Source organism: Furipterus horrens, unplaced genomic scaffold (genome assembly GCF_987537825.1).
Source record: "Furipterus horrens unplaced genomic scaffold, mFurHor1.1.pri manual_scaffold_10, whole genome shotgun sequence".
Lineage (NCBI taxonomy): Eukaryota > Metazoa > Chordata > Mammalia > Chiroptera > Furipteridae > Furipterus > Furipterus horrens.
In genome coordinates this window covers 68,900,551-68,922,124 of record NW_028327180.1, presented here as the reverse complement: position 1 = coordinate 68,922,124, position 21,574 = coordinate 68,900,551, and the positions used below count along the sequence as shown (strand labels likewise).

At 36.2% G+C, this 21,574-nt stretch overlaps 1 protein-coding gene across 1 annotated transcript in view; it reads left to right on the top strand.

The window, feature by feature from the left end:
- Positions 1 to 21,284, top strand: part of RBM27 (RNA binding motif protein 27) — a 70,542-nt gene extending 49,258 nt beyond the window's left edge. The window contains exons 15-21 of the mRNA XM_090288072.1: positions 4,570 to 4,689; positions 6,169 to 6,243; positions 6,389 to 6,553; positions 7,766 to 7,870; positions 7,994 to 8,185; positions 19,076 to 19,186; positions 20,834 to 21,284. Coding sequence (XP_090144198.1) covers positions 4,570 to 4,689; positions 6,169 to 6,243; positions 6,389 to 6,553; positions 7,766 to 7,870; positions 7,994 to 8,185; positions 19,076 to 19,186; positions 20,834 to 20,917 — 852 coding nt within the window. The 3' untranslated portion in view covers positions 20,918 to 21,284. The remainder of the gene's footprint in view (positions 1 to 4,569; positions 4,690 to 6,168; positions 6,244 to 6,388; positions 6,554 to 7,765; positions 7,871 to 7,993; positions 8,186 to 19,075; positions 19,187 to 20,833) is intronic.
- The last annotated feature ends 290 nt before the right edge of the window (positions 21,285 to 21,574 follow it).

The following is a 21,574-nucleotide window of genomic DNA, read 5'->3' as shown; positions in this document are numbered from 1 at the left end:
CCTAATAAGAGTGGGGGCGTGGAGGGGAGGGTGGCCTTCCCACAAGGGGAAGGATCGGGCAGACTTCAGGTTGGTTGGCTGTCTCTAGACAACGGCATGCTTGGTTTAACAGGCTGGCATCCTTGTTATACTCTGGGGGCAACAGGGTTAAAGGACATCATTCAATCCATAACCACTAGATGACAAAAGACAGGTATTAATTTTTCAATGTCCCACATTAGGGAAAAGAAGGGCTTCTTTGGAGGAAGGTATGCCAGGTACATCTCACCTGTCCAAAACCCTTTTGCCCATTATACTTAGTTTGGACTGAGGGAAATATTTTAGGTTTCCCCCCTCGCAGGCCTCTGGGCTCTTTCTGTCCAAGCCATTAGGATAGAAAAGAGAAACCAGTTTTAAAGTGAAGCCCACAGACCACCCCGTTCTTCACCAACCCAGCCACTTAGTTCAGCCAAACCATTGAGTCTCAGGAGGCAGCAATGCAGACAGGATTAAGTGAGGCCTATACGTACAGACAATCACTCAGGTAATGAGATCGTAGGCTTATGCCCTTTGAAAACAGAAAACACATGTTAATTTATGTAACATAACCCACATACAAGTCTCTAAATCTGTAGGACTGTCTTATCGGAAAGACATCCAGTTGCAAGGCATTTGACATTCTTCTTGCCTGTAAATTAAACATCTTTGATAATGCTACAGACATAGTTTAACTTTCAAATGAAAACAGATTTTAAATGAAAAGAAACTTTAAAGACGGTTAGTTGCACTACTTTATAGTCTACCACTGGGCATTGTGATCTTCTTTGAATCGTGATTTTTCTCCCTAAGATTACCCTCCTTGTCATTAAAGGGACTGCATTAAGTCCATTTTTTAAGTTATCCTGTTCATTTGCATAAACACAACAAGAGCAGCAAATGATCACTTATGATATTTAGTTCTGCTTTGCTGAAACTTACGCAAGGAACATTTAGGGTGACCTTCAGTCTCCCCTTCAAGGCACAGAAGCAGATCCACATACCTGGCATTCAGCCTTGCCTATAAACACCTGTCTTTTCCAGGTCCTCCTGGTTTTCCATTGTGCCTTAAGGTCCCTTCTAGCCATCTTTCAGGAAAACAACCTTCATTCCTTCCCTGGAAAGATTGCTATGGACCGCTCATCCATCCAAGGTACCAGGCCTTTTATCTCGTGGACTTTTATTACCTTTGAAAGTCAGTCCCAGTTGCTCAGGGCTTTCTGGTAACAATCAAAGCCCAAGCATGTCTCCTTTAGGCATGACATTCCAGTCAAAGTCTTAGTTAAAAAAGAAAAAAAAAAACCCTCTATTAACAACTGGTCTTATTGGTTTTATGCAAAGAAAGTTAGGTCATTACTTACTTCTTCAGAATGCCAAATTCTGGAGGGATCAGCTAGGGAGAAAAATATACAGTGTGAAGGAAAATCCTTGTCCTTCTAATATTCACTGAACTTGCATTTCTATTCTTTATATTTTTATTTTTTCCCCCCACTAAAAATTTTTCTGTTTGTTTGTTTTTCCATTACAGTTGTCTCACTTTTTTCCCCCTCTTGCTTCCCTGCACCCTGCCCCCACCCCCTTTTTCCACATTCAGTCTCCACCCAGTTGTCCATGTCCTTGGGTCATTTATACATGTTCTTTGACTAGACCCTTCCCCTTCTTACCCCTTCTCTCCCTCCCATCTCCCCCTTTGTTGCTGTTAGTTTATTCCTTGTTTACATACCTCTGGTTCAATTTCGCTCATTTGTTTGTGTTGTTCATTAGTTTCCTGTAACAGGTGATAGCATAAGGTAATTTTCTTTTGTTGCCTGGCTTATTTCGCTAAGCATAATTCTCTCTAGTTCCAATCATGTTGTTGCAAATGGTAGAAGTTCCTTCTTTCTTTCAGTACTTATTCATTGTCATTTTCCCCCTTTGTACTCGTGTCCTCTCTGTCTCTCTCTGTTTCTTCATCTTCTTAAAGCAGACCCTTTAGCATCTCTTGCAATGCTGGTTTGGTGGAGATGTATTCTTTTAGCCTTCTTTTGTCTTGGAAACTCCTTATTTCACCTTCCATTTTGAAGGAGAGCCTTGCGGGGTAGAGGATTCTTGGTTGTAGGCCTTTGTTTTTCATTGCTTGGAATATTTTTTGCCATTCCCTTCTGGCTTGTAGTGTTTCTGCTGAGAAATCTGATGATAGCCTTATTGGAGCTCCCTTGTATGTTATTAGTTGTTTCTCTCTTGCTGCTTTTAGGATTCTCTCTTTGTCTTTGAATGTTGGCATTTTAATTATGATGTGTCTTGAAGTGGGCCTGTTGGGGTTCATCTTCATTGGGACCCTCTGTGCTTCCTGGACTTGCATGATTCTTTCTCTCCTCATGTTAGGGAAGTTTTCTGTCATTAGTTTTTCAAAGAGGTTTTCTATCCCTTGCTCTTCTTCTTCTTCTTCTGGAATTCCTATGAGACGGATATTATTACGTTTCATGTTGTTCTGCAGCTGTCTTAGAGCCTCTTCAGTCTTGTTCAGTCTTTTTTCATTTTGTTGCACTGTCTGTGAGTTTTTGTCTACATTGTCCTCCAGTTCGCTGATCCGATCTTTTGCTTCCTCTAGCCTGTTTTTAATTCCTTCTACTGTGTTCTTCAATTCAGAGATTGTATTCTTCATTTCCTCCTGGCTCTTATTGATAGCTTCCATGTCCTTTTTGATGCTGGTATAATTCTCAGTAAGTTCCTTATAGTTCTTCTGGAGTTCACTGTAGTTCTTATGGAGTTCTTTGTAGTTTCCGCTGAGCTCATTGAGCTTCTCCATAATCCATGCTTTCAATTCCATACCTGATAGTTGGCTCCCCTCTATTTCATTTAGCACTCTTTCTGGGGACTCTACCTTTCCTTTCGATGGGGGGTTGTTTCTCTGTCTCCCATTTTTGTGACTCCTATTGTTTGCTGGTGCTTCTTAGAATGATCTGCACTTCCTCAAGATAATTAAGTATTGTATGATTGAGAATAGTTTTGTATTTGGATATATTATTTACATGATTGAGTTTTTTATTAACTTCCTAATATCATATCCTGTGTCAATGACATCTTGTATTCATAGTTAATTTAAAAATACAGAGCAGGGTGTGTTAGCAAAGACTTGAACCAGAGAGATTGCTGTGCCTTAAATAAGGGAAGTTTAACTGGAGAGTCATCTGTTCAGAAGAGGAAAGGAGTCTAAATACCAAAACTGGCACTGTAAAGATGGGTGCCACTTTGCAAAGTCAGATCTGTGAGCTGTCAAAAAGCATTTGACTAAGTATAATATTAAGATTATGATTACAAAGTACCTTAATTCTTAGAATTGCAGGTGTTAGAAACATTGGCTCTTATTTGGCACTTCACACGTAGTACCCTTCAGCCAAAGACCACCAGGTACACACCTACAGTTGAACGATTTGAGATTATTCAAGGGAAGATAAACAATGAAACCATAGGATACTTCCATTAAAGAATGTTAGAGAGGACTTACTTTATTCCTGACCAGCGTGGCTAAGTGGGTTGGACATCATCCTGCAAAGTGAAAGGTTGCTGGTTCAGTTCCTGGTCAGGACATGGGTTGCAGGCTAGGTGCTGTGAGAGGCAGCCAATTGATGTTTCTCTCCCTCTCTTTCTCCCTACCTTCCCCCCTCTCTAAAAATAAATAAATAAAATCTTTTTTTTTTTTTTTTAAGGACTTCTTTTAGGTTTAGTCTGTGTTATGTGATTTGGGGCAGTATTTAAGAAAACAGGAGTAATTCTATGATCAGATATCTTAATAAGTCTAGCTAGAAAGAGGGAAGACTAGAACGAGGCTAAAATGTAATTGGTAAAGAAGCTGTAGTCATTTCTATTAGCCAGGGAGAGATGTTTAGCCATTTTTATGGTTTGAATAACATTCATGTTTCTTTCTGTGTTCAGTCATGATTATGGGGTGATCCTGTTATTATCATGATTCATCATAGTCACAAGAGTGGCCTTTTATGAGATTGATAATCTGTGAAACTATTTATGTTTAATAGGAGAACCTAGCAGTGAGTGGTAGACCAGCTCCTAGATGTCACAGCTTGTTCTTTTTATCACAATTAAAAAAGAGAGAGAAATAAAATATGTGATTGCATTCAGAAATACATTATTGCTAAAAAATAATTTGTTTTTGTATTTGAACGTGAATTAATTTATATATAAAGAACATAAATAACTAGTTTTATAAATGTAGTTTTAAAATATAAAATGTAAAATTTAACTCCAAAAAAGGAGAAATATATGCAGTCTTTATAAAAAATGACTTTGGCCCTGGCTGGGTGGCTCTGGATTGAGCTCTGGCCTGCGAACCAAAGGATTACTGGTTCAATTCCCGGTCAGGGCATATGCCTGGGTTGCGGGGCCAGGTCCCCAGTTGGGGGGGCATCCAAGAGGCAACCACACATTGATGTTTCTCTCCCTCTCTTTCTTCCTTGCTTCCCCTCTCTCTAAAAATAAATAAAATAACATCTTTTTTAAAAAAAATGACTTTGAAACATTTCTAAGATTTAATTTTATCATATTTGTCTTTCACAGATATTTTCATCTCCAGGCCATCCAAAAATGCTTTACAGCTCCTCAAACTTAAAGACCCCTTCAAAGCTTTGTCCAGGGTCGAAATCTCATGATGTTCAAGAAGTTCTTAAAAAGAAGCAGGTAACAGCTTTGATTCTTTTTTCCTTAAAGAGGAAGGTACCCACTAAATTCTTTTTTTTTTTTTAATTATATTATTTTGTTGTTGTTCAGTTACAGTTGGATTTTCTCTGTATACTATCATGTTATCTGCAAATAATGACAGTTTTACTTCCTTCTTTCCAATTTGGATGCCTTTTATTTCTTTTTCTTGTCTGATTGCTATGGCTAGAACTTCCAATACTATGTTGAATAGAAGTGGTAAAAGCAGACACCCTTATCTTGTTCCTGATCTTAGGAGGAAAGCTTTTAGTTTTTGCCAATTGAGTATGATGTTGGCTGTAGGTTTCTCGTTTGTGCCCTTTATTATGTTGAGGTACGCTTCCTCTACTCCCACTTGAATTCTTAGGTGAGTATGATAATACCTTTCACAGTTGATGTTATGGAACTCCACCATCATGTTTATTTAGCTGCTGCTAGATGCAGTGTACAGTTGAACAAAAGGCGAACAAACAGAAAAAAATGTTTTATAATTGCCTTTTGGTGGTTACATCAGGCACAGAAGACTTTTCTGTGTAAAAAAGTAAACAACACTAAGCTGTCACATATTTTCATTCTCCAAGGGATAGAAGCAGACATTTTATTACATTATTTATTGTCCCTTTTCTTTCTGGCTTTGTAAGTTAGATAATGTTTCACATAAAATATAATCTTTGGGGACAACTGTAATTGAAAAACCAAAATAAAAAAAATAAAAATAAAAATAATATATATATAATCTTTATGCCTTGGCTGGTGTGGCTCAGTGGATTGAGTGCTGACCTGGGAGCTGAAAGGTTGCCAATTCGATTCTCAGGACCCCAACTGGGGGCGTTCAAGAGGCAACTGATCAATGTATATCAATCACAGTGGTGTTTCTCCCCCTCCTTTCTTCCTCCCTTCCCCTCTCTCTAAAAGTAAATAAATCTTTAAAAATATAGATAACCTTTATGCAGTTATTATTCATAACTCAATTCTAAGTTTCATATTATCTTAGATTTAAACTTACAGAGTTTTTCAAATAGATAATTATTTCAGTATAATTCGAGATCTTATCAACAGAGGGGTGGGAGGTAGTGCTTTCCTGGCAAAAACCATGGATTTTGCTGTCATTTCTAACCTGTAGCTCATGTCACATTTTTAAACTTCTAAAATAAGGATTTGGCTTATTACATTTGCAAGTGAGACCAGCTCTTGTTTTTCCTCATAGAAAACATTCAAGTCATTCAAGTGAATAAATCTCACAGATGCAGCTAGTTAGTGTTCAGTATTTTAAATACTTTTAAAAGTACAATTATAAAAGTAACTTTTATATTGGAAGTGTTGGGAAAATATATTTAAAGGTTTTATCTCTGGTTTCTGATATTTTTTGATTAGGAGGAAATCTTATAGCGATGTCCCAGAAGAAATGAGTTGGCAAATTTTGTTATCCATTACTAATTTTTTCTTTACCTGTTCATATAGGAAGCAATGAAACTACAACAAGATATGAGGAAAAAAAGGCAAGAAGTGTTAGAAAAACAAATAGAATGCCAGAAGGTAAGACAAGAACTCATTATTTGCTTGTTGGAATTGATGTATAGAATGGATTTTACAAAGCTACCCCTAATGGTAACAATTTTAAGCGTTATTTGTTTTAAACTTTACTAAGCATAATTTTACTTTTTTTCTGTTTGTTTTATAGATGCTAATATCCAAGCTAGAAAAAAATAAAAATATGAAACCAGAAGAGAGAGCAAATATAATGAAGACTTTGAAAGAGCTTGGTGAAAAGATCTCACAACTGAAAGATGAGCTAAAAACGTCCTCTGCAGTCTCCACACCATCTAAAGTAAAGACCAAGACGGAGGTATCTGTTTGCATTTTTTATTTAGCATAGGATTGTGGAACATCTGTTATGTGTTTGGCACTTTGAAAGTACTGTACAGTGGAACCCTAAGGTGGCTAATAGTCTAATGGGGAGACAATTATAATAACAGATTTTTAAGAAATATTTCTATAGATGCTGTGTACTCTCTTTGAACTAGGTGATAATACCTTATTTGAATAAAGGTGTGTTCTTTTAATTGAAATTTTTAGTTCTGTGCTGAAGGTGAAACTGCTCAAGTGGTGGTGAGCCAACAAGTGGCTTGCTATTTCAGCAGTTTGTTGTAATTCTAGAATACTGTTGTAATAAAACCATTATAATCAAAATATCATTTGCTTTAATATGGGTAAAAATGTGACATTCTGTTGGAATGAATAATCGCAAGTTCTAGATCCATTTAAGTCTAATTATGTTAATTTCCATTTGTTTTCTTATTGTGGGTGAACATTTGCTTTACCAGTGGTTCCTTTGTACCACAGCTCTGTAGTTGGATTTTAGATTAATTTTAAGTACTTTGAGAACTGATAATAAATTTGTCAGATATATAGGACACAAATTTTTATGTACAATATTATATTACATCTGAAATTATAGTTCTCTATTAGTATAGGAATATAAAGTGTTTGATTAAGATTCCTTTTTAAAAATATAATGTTTTTATTGAAATTTTCTGCACTTATGGAAAGAACATGTGCACATTTTGAAAATTAAAGGGAGTGCTTATATAGAAGAAAAATAATCTTACAGTCATGTAACTAAAGACTGCTTATTTGCCTCTCATCAAAAAAAAAGGGAGGGGGAAGAGTGGCAATAGAGTTCATAACAAAGCAATTATGTAAATGTTATGTTTGTATTATTCATGACTTTTTACTATATTATTTACTTTGCCCCATTGCGTTTTATTTATGATGTTTTATTATGTGAAAATTTTTATCAGCTCCCTTAGATGGCCGTTTTCAGGGTCAGAGTTTTCAGCCCCCTTCAGCAGTAGTGCTGCTTTTTTATGTTTGCTGATCACCGTTATACTCTACATGTGGTCGGTGTTATATCTGCAAACTTCCTCTAACACACCCGTGTTGGTTGCATCCTCTCACTCTCATTTTTCCAAAAGAGATGTGTGTCATTCTCTAAGTATAATATTCTGAATAAGATCTTGTAAATAATCTAAAAAATGCACTTTCCATTTTCCCAAAGGCCCAGAAAGAACTACTAGATACTGAACTGGACCTTCACAAGAGGCTGTCCTCAGGGGAAGACACGACAGAATTACGGAAAAAACTCAGTCAGTTACAGGTTGAGGTGAGAATTAAGAGGAATTACTGACTCACTACATCTAATGTCTCAAAAAATAGCTTTCTTTTTTTCTCTTTTCCAAGATTTAGTCTAACAGTGTATATTCTACCTTTGGTTGTTGTTATTCAGGCCGCACGATTAGGTATCTTACCAGTGGGGCGGGGAAAGACCATGTCCTCCCAAGGTCGAGGCCGAGGCCGAGGTCGTGGCGGAAGAGGGAGAGCCTCACTAAATCACATGGTGGTGGACCACCGGCCCAAAGCACTATCAGTTGGGGGACTCATTGAAGAGGAAAAAGATGACTTACTTCAGCATTTCTCAGTAAGTTTTTAAAGTAGCAAATACTAACTCTGAAAACACTGTATTCAGCATTTCCTGTCAAATGTTTTATAGATTAGAAAAGAACTCGTAAAAATATGGGTACAGTATTAGCAAATTTTTATTAATATATTTGAAGGTCAAGAAGTAGCTCATGTTCTGTAATTCCATAATACCCTCATAAATGCATTTATAGTGGCAAGTTATTCCAAAGCTGTCTTTGATTTTTGTTTTACAGTTATTACATGGTTTACCAGATGTTCATAGTTAATAAGTGAAAATTATCTGTGATGGAGGCAAAATTCAAAGGGAGAATTTTTAGGATAAGAGACATCTTTAGTTATATTCTGTATATATGTGCAACCATTTACTTTTAAACAAACATGCAAACAGATTTGATCCAGGTAAATGTCTATTATTTTGCTCATAAACAATATTTTCTTTCTAACCACTCCTTCATTCATTCAGTAAATATTTATTGAGTGTTATTTGTGCTAGATCATTTACATACATGATTTAATTTAATCTTAAATAACTTATAAAGTGCATGTGAAATCCCATGTGTACAGGTGGGAAAACTAAAGCTTAAATATAAGTTAACCAAGATATAACAGTTAACTAATAGAACCAAGACAGAAGTACATAGTTGGCTGTTAGCATCAGGATTGATCCCTCCCTATTCCTCAGACAACTTTTTAAAGATTTTATTTATTTTTAGAGAGGGGAAAGGCAAGAGAAAGAGAGAGAAAAACATGGACATGAGTGAAAAACATCGATCGATCGGCCCCTCAAGTGTGTCCTGACTGGGGATTGAACTGGTGACCTTTTGCTAGGATGACACCTAACCAGCTGAGCTACGCTGGTCATGGTTCGGGCAATATTTTAAAGAGAAAACATTTTCCTCCTTATTAAGTGTTAAAGAGTTTCTTATTAATATGGTGCCCATTAATCCTGTTCCACCCTGAGTGTTGGAAAATGGTGGGTTATAAAGTGTCCACATTTTCGAACCCTTGGGCTGTGGCTTGTTTTGTGGTAAGGCAGTTCTTTCACTAGTCTGCCCCTTGTTTTCTCTTTTTGTGAAGTGAGATCCTGTTAGCATCAGGATCGATCCCTATTCCTCAGACAACTTTTGAAAGATTTCTTTGAGGAAGAAAGAAGATATGTGGAGCACTGTACATAGGCAGGGTATTCTGTGGAAGCTGAGCAAATGTTAATTTTTGTCTTTTAATGCTGACTGTATAAAATTAAAACCTCCATGCCAAATACATTGTACATTTAGACTTGGTGCCAGCTCTGGTGAGGTGATGTAAAGCATAATTTTTTATAAATTTGTTTCTGCAGAAAGTTCTAGTTACAAAAGGTGGCTAATTGTAGGAAGCTGCATGCTCTGTCCTGAGGGTCCCTGAAGGCTGTATGTAGGCATTTAAGTTTTAACCCAGAAGTCGTGCTCATGTGGATCTCTTTCCTTCTCAGCTAGAATCATTTCAGTGCATCTAATGATAATTAGTTTTTGTAAAGTATATTTTATTGATTATGTTGTTACAGTAGTTTGTTTTTTTTCCCTTTTGCTTCTCTCTGCCCAGTACTCCCCTTCCCTCCAGCAATCCCACCCCCTTAGTTCATGTCCATGGGTCGTGCGTATAGTTCTTTGTCTTTACCCTTTCCTGTATTATTCTTAACTTCCCCCTGTCTAGTTTGTATTTACCAATTATGCTTCTTAGTCCCTGCACCATTTCCCCATTTCTCCCCCTCCCCCTCCCAGCTGATAACCCTCCAAATGATCCCTATACCTATGATTCTGTTCCTATTCTGGTTTCCTTAGTTGGATTTTGTTTTTTATTTTTTAGATTCAGTTGTTGATAGTTGTGAGTCTGTAGTCATTTTAATGTTCATAATTTTGATTTTCTTAAGTAAGTCCCTTTTGACATTTCATGTAATAATAGCTTGGTGATGATGAGCTCCTTTAGCTTTCCCTTGTCTGGGAAGCACTTTATCTGCCCTTCCATTCTAAATGATAGCTTTGCTGGATAGAGCAATCTTGGTTGTAAGTTCTTGCTTATCCTCACCTTGAATACTTCTGGCCAGTCCCTTCTTGCCTGCAAAGTTTGTTTCCAGAAATCAGCTGATAAGTCTTATAGGCACCCCTTTGTAGGTAACTCTCTGCTTTTCTCTTGCTACTTTTAAGATTCTCTCTTTATCTTTAACCTTTGGAATTTTAATGATGATGTTTTTTTGGTGTGTTCCTTTTTGGGTCTAGCTTGTTTGGGACTATCTGTGCTTCCTGGACTTGTATGTCTATTTCCTTCACCAAATATGGGGAGTTTTCCTTTATTATTTTCTCACATAAGCTTTCAATTTCTTGCTTTCCCCCTTCTCCTTCTGGCACCCCTATGGTTAGGATGTTGGCACGTTTAAAGTTGTCCCAGAGGTTCCTAAGTCGCTCCTCATTTTTTTCAATTCTCGTTTCCTCATTCTGTACTGGTTGACTGTTGTTTTTCTCCTTATGTTCCAAATCATTGATTTGAACCCCAGTTTCCTTCCCTTCACCATTGGTTTTGTGTCGATTTTCCTTCGTTTCATTTAGCATAGCCTTCACTTCTTCCTTTATGCATTTGCCATACTCAAGCATATTTGTCAACCCTATGAGCATCTTTATCACCAGTGTTTTGAACTCTGTGTCTGTTAGGTTGGCTATCTCCTTGTCTGTTACGTTGGCTATCTCCTCGTCGCTTAGTTCTCCCACTGGAACTTTGATCCGTTCCTTCTTTTGGGTCATACTTCTCTGTCTCCTCATCTTGACAAGCTCCTGTGTTTGTTTGCCTCTGTGTCCCAGGGAGAGCTGTCGCTCCTGTTACGTTGTTAAGGGGCGGAGCCTTAGGTTTTCTCCTCAGTAGAAGGCTTACCACGTTGTGGTGCTGTATATGGGGGAGGGGTCTCAGAGGGAACAATGCTGCCTGCCCAGCACTTGCCCCTTTTCTAGGCACCTCTCCTACTTCCGTGGCACCCCTCTAGCTGCTGCCCTGGCTGTCATTCCCAGAGTGGGTGGGTCTGCAGATGCTCCAGGACTGTGGGGGCCCTTTAAACAAGTGGACTCTGCTGAGAGACCAGCAGTCTATTCCTCCGCCCCAACCCCCACTGGTTAGCACAGTTAGAAGCAATGGGCTTCATTTTCCCCAGTGCTGGGACTGTGAGCTGCATGGTCTGATCTGGTACTGGGATTGCTCTCCAGGTGTCCATCCCAACTTTTTAAAATGTGTGACTGTGCTTTCTGGCCGCCTGCTGCTGCCACCACTGCTGCTGCCACCACGCCACATCCTCTTCACCCTGGCTCTGCTCCTCTTACCTGTCAGAATGAGTATTTCTTCTTTATATCTTTGTTTGCTGGGCTTCCATGCAGTTTGATTTCCCGGAACTTATGGTTGTCTCCAGTTTTGAGGCAGTTGTATTCCTTCTTAGTTGTGGAGGGGGCCACACACAGTGTGTCTGTCTAGGCCTCCATCCTGGCCAGAAGTTCGATAATCAGTTTTTACATAACATGCATTTGGTAAGTCTGAAATAAGACATTCGTCTTGTGGAAAGGGGCGTGACCAGGCATTAGGGGGAATGAGCAAAGCTGAGACGATGAGGTAACTTTAAGAAGGAGACACTGTCATTGTTTTTGACAGTGTTTTGTATTTGTTTTTTTGTTTTGATAAGTGCTTGTCAGACAGCCTTGAGTACTAGAAACATGTTTACCCTGGTAACAGATACTTGGGTGGTATAGTATGCTTTCTTTGAAAGAAATACATATTCCTGGGTATTAGTGTAAATAAAGTTAGCAGGCTTAAAGGGTAACTATTCTTCGAAGTTTTATATTTCACAAAGGCTAAGGTAAAATGTGTATTTTCAATGTTTTTTTACTGTCCTTAATCATTGTGAAAGAATCATGGGAGATGCATATCTGTATGGGTTTTGGTGAGGTTATTCTAAAGAATGAGGATCTAATTCTGGAGTCCTTCAGTTTATTTTTGTATCTAGCATTCTACTTCTAAGAACTTATCACAAAGTGCTTCAGGATTGTATGCAATCTAAATGCTCATAAGTATGTTGTTGCTATTAAAAATATATTTTTAAAGAATCGTGACATGAGAAAATTCTCAGAATTAACTTTTTGGTTAAAAAACAAAAGTGGGATACACCCTGGCCAATGTGGTTCAGTTGGTTGGGCGCCATCCCATGAACTGAAAGGTCGCAGTTCATTCCCAGTCAGGGCGCATGCTTAGGTTCAGTAGCCGGTCGGGGTGTGTGCAAGAGGCGACTGATGGATGATTCTCTCTCACATTGATGTTTCTCTCCCTCTCTCCCTTCCTTCCCCTGTATCTAGGGAAAGGAGTGGGATACAAGATTAAACATAAACAAAAAAATGAGAAAGTACATTAAATTGTTAGTTCTGGGTTGCAGAATTCAAGCTAGTTTTACATTTTTCCTTCCGAGCACTTATTTATTTTCCCAGCTTTTCAGTTTAACATATAGTACTTTTTAAATCAGACTTTTTAACCTCACATTTACTTTTAGGTTAAGCATCAGCATTTTTATGGTATATTTTAAAACAAATTTGAGGATATGTGTTAATCTTGGGCTTTTAGGTCCCAGATACCTATATAAAAAATATGTGTAAAATAAAAGTATAAACAAATTTAAAATATATAAAATGTTTAATATACAATGCAAGCTATATATAACAACATAAAACGTCATAATATGTAACTTTTAATAATTACATCAGAGGTCAGCAGACTTTCTTTTTTAAATCCTCACTCGAGAATATGTTTATTGATTTTAGAAAGAGAGGAAGGGAGAGACAGAAACACTGATGTGAAAAACATCAACTGGTTGCGTCTTGTACTACTACAAACAGGGATCAAATTTGCAATCTAGATACGTGCCCTGACTGGGAAGCGAACCGTCAACCTTTTGGTGTGCGGATGATGCTCCAGCCAACTGAGCCACCTGGCCAAGGTAGCAGACTTTTTCTGTAAAGGACCAGATTGCCCCAGCCTCTCCCTTTTCCTTCTTGTTCTTTTTTATTTTAAAAATATAAAAGCTATTCTTAGCTCATAACCATTTAAAAAAAAAAGGTGCCAGGCCACATTTGGCCTGGAAGCTGTAGTTTGCAGACTCCTGATATATATTATTGTATTACTTTATATGTTAAATATTTAAGTTTAAAAATATGAAATACATAATATATAAATAGAATTTTATATATTTATACATTAAAATCAGTGAGCCTAAAAATAACTTTATAGAAGTATTTTTATTTATGTATCTTTCATTTGACAAGAGTCTGAGGACATTAAAGACCTTCCTGAAGAATTCCCTTTAAATATTTTAATAGTTAAAGTTTAGGTCAGAAGCTGAAAATTTTAAGTGATAAAGCTGTGCTTAAGGGCACAGACAGGACAAGAACTAAGGTGCATTACTTCACTCGTTTCTCAAGAGAGCTTCGTCTAATTTCAACAAGGAAAGTTAGTTATACTAAATGTTTAGAAAACCAAACCTGTACTTTGGCGTTTTTCAAGCAATATGCATCGATTTAACTACAAGACTTTAAAACTGTGGTAGTGTGGTTTAGCTGTTACATTCAGTGATATAGAGTGAAACTTGATTTTTAAAAATTTCTAATTACAAAGGTAATAACATGCTTCTCAAGATGCATTTGGCTATAAGTAACATAACTTGTTAAAATGTGGACATGTATTTATTTACTTTTTTCAAGAAGTCTAGAGGTAGGGAGTTTCACGATTGATTAATTCAGAAACTCAGCCACACAGGTTCTTGTATTTTTTCCTCTGCTCTCCTAAGATGTTGGCTTTTCTTCTTAGGCTCTTTTCTTCATAGTATAAGGGCAGCTGCAGCAGCAACAAACTCCGTAACAAGAATATTCACTGGCAGAGAAGGAAGAGCTCCTTTCTTATGACATTTTTAAAAATAGCGAGATAAACCTTTCCAGAAAGTATGTCTTTCCCCTTCACATCCTCCTCCCCCAGAACAACAACTACTATTTTGTGAATTACAGTTATTCACTGCATACTGGTGGCTAGTTAGGGTGTTTCTCTCTGCTGCTCGCTCTCTCACTATTATGAACAATGTTTTATATGTCTCCCCGGATTTGCCATTTTTGATAATTTGTTATGTGGGACAGACCTCCACATTGCCAGATCTTTAACACCTTGTCTCCCAGCTATTAAGTGCCAGTAAGTGATGTTCAGTCAGTATGACAACCAGAATGTCTTCTTGAGTCACGTATTGTTCCCAGTTGAGAACTGCTGCTCTAGGTTAGTTTGTAGGAGAGAGAGGAGTAGAGCAAAAGGCATGCTTATTTTAAGTTTTGGTACAGCTTGCCAAAAAACCTCCAAAAAACCCCCAAGGAGGTCTTATAAAATCATACTTACAGTGACATTGGACGAGAATACCTGTTTGTCCATAACTTCATGGACTTTGTTTTTCCATTTTTGTCAGTCATGCGATCGATGAATGATGGTGGGCACAGATTTGGCATCAGTTTATGATTTGGGAGAATGACCAGCTGGAGGAATTTCTCTCAGGGTAACTTCTACCTGCAAGGTTCCAAGTCCTGAACGATCGCATGCAGCTTTTCATTGATTGTACATGACTGATTTACTCATACTTTTGCGTGTATTCACATATTAGCGCTTTATTTGAATTATTTTATTTTGGAGGACAATACACATATACAAAGTGTAAAAGAAATAACAGTGTATACAATGAAAAGTAAGATTCCCTTCTACCTCCAGTCACTCAGTTTCACGACCCATAGGCAATTATTGTTACCCATTTCTCCCGTTTTCTCAAAGATATTCTCTCTCTATATATATATTATTTGATCTCTTATACAGGAGGTGGCATGTTACACAGTTTTTTTTGCATTTGCACTTTTCTATACTACTGTATATGGTTACTTTATTCTGTGCATAATAGCTGCATCATATTTCATTGCACAGATGTACATACTAGGTTTAAGTAGTCCTGTATTGGTGGACATCTCACTTTTCCCTCAATATTTCATTATTTCAAGCCATGTTACAGATATGTGTATGAGAGAACACACACACACAAACACACATACCCATATGTATTTGTAGAAAAAAATAGATATTTTAATGGGTATGCCACATTAATAAGTCCTTAATCCTTCAAAGTATTTTTTTAATAAAATAGTTAATACATGGAAATAGTTAATAAAAAGTAAAAAATAAAACCTTTCTTCTTGGGTATCTATATAGGAAATTATTCTTGGATATTTTTATAGAACACTATTCTTGGATATCTTCATAGAAAATTATGAATATAAGAATACATAAAGTTCTCACTTTAAAAATTATCAAAATGAGATCATATTACAAATACAAGGCTGCATTCCAAACCTTGCTTTTTTTAACATAAATATCTTAGCTGTTTGGTATTTTCTTAAAATTATAAAGATAATAATTTTAAATGTTTATTGAAACAAATTATACAAATTAGAAATGTATAGTTTAATGCTTTATCAGAAGGTAAAGTTCCATATACTTGCCCCTCAGGTCAAGAGATAGAACACTCCCAACACCACAAAAGCCCCCTCCTGCTTCCCCCATCACTATCTTCTTTCTTTTTATATAGTTAATCCTCATTATTTGTGGACTCCCTATTTGCAGATTCACCTACCCATTAAAATTTATTTGTAATCTCAAAATCAATACTCGAGGTACTTTGTGGTCATTTTCAGACATGTGCAGTGCTGTGAAAAATTTGAGTCAACCAATGAACACTTTCCCAGCTGAGGTCAAATAAGGCAATAATACCCTGCCTGCTTTCAAGTTCTTGTACTGTAAAAATGTGTTTTCTTCACAATCTACTTAGTGCCATGTTTTTCTCATTTTTGTGCTTTTCATTATTGATTTCACTATTTAAAATGGTCCTAACTGTAGTTCTGATGTGTTGCGTGTGTTCCTAAGTTCAAAGAGGCTGAGAAGTGCCTATGGTGAAGGTACGTGTTAGATAACCTTTGGTCAGGCATGAGTTACCGTACTTTTGGCCTGGCCATCAGTGCAATGTTAATGAATCAAAAGTCTGTATGTATTAAATAAGGTGTCTTTAAACGTAAAGGAAAGTTACATATTGATAATTTGAGGAAAATGTTTTGACCAGAGGCTTAAAGGAACCTATCCCTCTACCTTCCCTAGGAGCAGTATTTCAGTATTTGCTAATTCAGTGCTTGCTGTGAACTTTATATGACTACTACAAATAGCAAGAAACAACTGAGCTTTCATCAGCTAATTGTGCATTTCTAAACGATACAGTATTATTCTGCCTATTTAAAAAAAATGTATGTGAATGGAATGTACACTATGTTTTGTTTTTGTTTTGCCTGCGTTTTATTTAAATTTTTTAAAATTGAGTCTAGAGACAGGGGAAGGAAGGGAGAAATATCAGGGTGAGAGAGAAATTCTGTTGGTTGGTTGCCTCTTGCACATGCCTGACTGGCGACCCAGCTTGCAACCCGGCTGTGTGCCCTGACCAGTAATTGACCCCGTGACCCTTTGGTTTGTGGGACGATGCCCAACCAACTTACCCACACCAGCCAGAGCTATTTTTTTGTTTAAGATTATATTTTTGAGATTCGTGTTGTTGCATGTAATACTAGCTTGACATTTTTATTGCTGTATAATTTTTAGTTGTATAAATATATAGTAATATTTTTTCCCTTTCTCCTGATAGGTATTTGGGTTATTTTCACTTTATTTATTTATAATTGAATTTATTGGGATGACATTGTTTAATAAAATTATGTAGGTTTCAGCTGTACAATTCTATAATCATCTGTATATTGTGTGTTCACCACCCTAAGTCAAGTCTCCTTCCGTCACCATTTATCCCCCCTTTACTCTCTTAAACCTCTCCCCACTTCCCTTTTCCTTTGGTAATCACTGCACTGTTGTTTGTATCTGTGAGGGTTTTCTTTTTTTGTTATTGGTTTTTTTGTGTTTGTTTGTTTTTGCTCAATCCCTTCATGTTTTTCACCTAGCTGCCAACCTCTCCTTCCTTCTGACAGCTGTCACTCTGTTCTCTTTATCTATAGGTCTGTTTCTATTGTTCGTTAGTTTATTTTGTTGATTAGAGTCCTCATATAAGTGAAATCATACAGTATTTGTCTTTCTCTGACTGACATTCACACCAACAACACACGAGGGTTCCCTTTTTTCCATATCCTTGCCAACACTTGTTTGTTGACTTATTGATGACAGCCATTCTGACAGGTGTGAGATGATATCTTATTGTGGTTTTAATGTGCATTTCTCTGATGATTAGTGACATTGCACATCTTTTCATATGTCTGTTGGCCATCTGTATGTCCTCTTTGGAGAAGTGTCTATTCAGGATCTTTGCCCATTGTTTAATTGGATTGTTTGGTTTTTTTGGTGTTGAGTTATATAAGTCTTTTATAAATTTTGGATATTACCCCTCATCAGATATACCCTTGGCAAATATGTTCTCCTTTTCAGTGGGTTGTCTTTTCATTTTCTTGATGTTTTTCTTTCCTGTGCAAAAAGTTTTTAGTTTGAGGTAGTCCCATTTGTTTATTTTTACTTTTGTTTCCCTTGTCCAAGGAGATAAATCAGAAAAAATACTACAATGAGAAATATTCAAGATTTTACTGCCTGTCTTTTCTATTAGGATTTTACAGTTTTGAGTTTAACGTTTAATTAAGTCTTTAATCCATTTTGAATTTATCCCTGTGTGTGGTGTAAGAAGGTGGTCTAGTTCCCCTTTTTTTTGCATGTATCTGTCCAATTTTCCCAGATCCATTTATTGAATAGACTATATTTATCTCACTGTATGTTCTTGTCTTCTTTTTTAACTATTTGTTTATTTTATAGAGGGAGGGGAAGGGAGAGAAACATTACTTGGTTGTTTTTCATATACACTCCTCCCTAGAACTAAACCCACAACCCAGGCATGCACTCTGACCAAGAATTGAAACAGCAACCCTTCACTTAGCGGCACTACACCTAACCAACTGAACCGCACCAGCCAGGGTTGTTCTTGCCTTCTTTATCAAATATTAATTGATCGTAAAGGCATGGGTTTATTTCTGGGCTCTCTATTTTGTTCCATTGATCTATATGTCTGTTTTTATGCTAGTACCATGCTGTTTTGATTACTATGGCCTTATAGTATAGTTTGATATAAAGTAGCATGATTCTCCCAATTTTGTTCTTCTTTTTCAAGATTGATGTGGTTATTCTGAGTCTTTTGTAGTTCCATATAAATTTTTGTTTATACCATAGTGTCGAGGAATAACTTGAAGCTGAGCCAGTTTACCTTGATTTAGGATATGTTTAACATTTGTTGAGTGTGTAGATAGATGAGCTGTGGAGTACTTGTCATAGTTGTATGGCATTTCAGTACAGGAAGTGGGAATAGCTTTGTCAAATATAGGTGAGGCTATAAGAGAAGCCATATGATGAATAAACAATTTTTTTCAAAATATAATTACTTAAGTTTTTAAGGTTTTGGTCTAAATAATGTAGATTATCAAAGCCAAAAGCTGATAATTGTATTAAGACATTAATTGCTGTTCTTATGATGACTTCTCTGTGTAAATTATCATCCAATCAAGACAGATTTGATTTACATGACAGAGAAATCATGGATTATCCTGGGCAAATCAGAACATATGGTTCACTAATTAAAAGGGACTTCATTTTTTTTAGCTTGCATTGGAGATTGTAGATCCAGTTTAACAGATTTTTCTCCTTATCAATTACACTTTTTAATTATCACACTGTTTGAAAGAATAATTACTAAACATCAGTACAAACTTTTGTGTTTTTCTGAAATCTATTTTAGGCTGCAAACCAAGGGTCAAAATTCAAAGACCGTCGGCTACAAATATCATGGCACAAGGCCAAGGTGCCTTCTGTATCCACGGAGACTGAAGAAGAAGAAGTTAAGGAGGAGGTAATTCCACAATTGAAAATAAGAGTTGGAAAAAGACAGAAAGAAAAGTTGAAGTAGATTGTTTCCCAATTATATATTTTTCTTGACATTAAAGTAAATAATATAAAAAATAAATATTGAATTCTTTCATGAATGCAGTTAAGACTAGTCTAGAAGTTTATTAATGTAGCAACAGGTACAGAAATATAAAAAGCTCTTTGGGTGGTTATTTTCTGGTATAAGAGACTGTTCTTTTTTTATTTGCATTTATTTGGGTTCTAGATATTTTTATTTTGGCAAATGAGGACGAGGATTATATGAACAAATTAAATTTTAGCTGATTGTTTTAGCTTTTCATTTATTCATGTTGCATAAGTAATAAATTTTAGTTTCTTTCCATCTAGGTATAATTGGTTAAAATAACAATGTAAGAAAGGCACAAGAGGGAAGATTAGGAAATTGAAGGCCTTAAATAATATAAGTATTAAATAATCAGCTTCTTAAAATATATGAGAATTGATTTTTCTCTTTTACTCCCATATTTCTCATTCGCTTATTAAAATGGACACTCGGCCAACATTACAAATTATTCGTGATTCATCACAATTTTGGTTTAAAAGATATCTGGCATTTATGGTTAATCACGAGTCTTTTAGTCATTAGGATAATTTTAAATATCAAAAGCAGAAACATTTCATATGTTTAAAAAGAAAGAAAGAAACATCTTGAGATTTGGGGAATATTTGTAGATACTTCTGCATTTTTATATAAGATTTGGAATGTCATTGTCATGGGGAAGTTAGTATATTCTCCCCTCATAAATAATCAGATATTAAAGGAAAGGTTTAGGAGTTTGAATGGTCACTTACTTGCCTCATTTTTAAGTTATTAAAATTTAAATTAATTTTATCAGTAACATTTTATAGGTATTTTTACTTTTATTTTTCCTAGTAAACGTTCATATATTATTTACCGTATTTTTCTGATGGTATTAGAATGGAAATCTTTTCCTATTAAAGTCAAGCAATTTTCCTCTCATGCCAATTTCCAACCTAGGAGGCTTTTGGTTTCTGCTTCTGTTGTTTTTAAAATTAAAAGTTAAACCCAGGAAAAACAAAACAAACAGAAAAAAGCAAAGTTAGCAGGGGAGAATATATACAGGGTGAAGCAAAAGTAGCTTTGCAGTTGTGAGCCCGTGAAACACAGTTTATTCTTGTATTATTATTTATTAATTATTGTATTATTTTTCATATAAACAGCCATAAACCTACTCTTGCCCCCATATACATTTATTATTTTTTTAAAGATTTTATTCATTTACTTATTTTTAGAGAGAGGGGAAGGGAGGGAGAAAGAGAGGGAATGAAACATTAATGTGTGGTTGGTTGTCTCTCGTGCACCTTGGCCCGCAACGCAGGCCTGTGCCCTGACTGGGAACTGAACCAGTGACCCCTTGGTTCTCAGGCCAGTGCTCAATCCACTGACCCACACCAGCCAGGGCCTACCCTATACATTTAAGAAAATATTTTGGGTTTTTGTTTGTTTGTTTGGAAGATACTTGTAAATCCTGCCTGAGCTTTATATTTAGTCTGTTTGTCCTTTGTTCTAAAAAGTATTTTATTTAACTTGCTTGTACCAATAAGCAGACTTTACCCCATCTTTCTTCAGGAAACAGAAACCTCGGATTTGTTTTTGCCTGATGATGACGATGAAGATGAAGATGAATATGAGTCTCGTTCATGGCGAAGATGAAATCTGAAGCAAGCTGTATAATTTTTAGGAATATTGTTTAGAAGAACAACTTTTTAAATTTATTTAAAGAAGTCAATGAGCCAAAAAATTTTTTTATTTTTGTTTTCAAAACAGTAGATTTAAGGACAGCAAGTTTGCTATTTAAACACATCTCATAACTGTTCATGATATTAAAGCACCAAAGGCCTAGTGACTTTTACGCAGTTGTGAAGATCCCCAGAAATGACATGGATAATCTCTAGAGCCTTATTTTCCACACCACCTGTTTTTGTTGCTATTGGTGTTGGATTATGATGTAAATGACAGGGTGTTCAGAAATTTTATTTTGAATTATAATCTGCTGATAAAATTTCATTAAATGTCAAAATTGCCTGGAATCTCTTAACTCTTAGCTATTATGGATGGGTCATCAGACAATAGGAGACATTTGTAATTAAAATACCCTGTGCTTTCAGGAGTTGTCTTGGAAGAAAAGTAAATTTATTTTATTTTTTACTGAGGAGGAGCCCAATTTGTATTTAATCTAAATTTTGGGGGGAGGTTATGTGCAGTAGTGAGTACTATTTTGGTGTGAACCATAACAGTCTCTGTGTTCTTAAATGCTATAAGGTGATGGTAGCTACTTACATGGTATTTTCCTTCTGTCATTATGGTGAC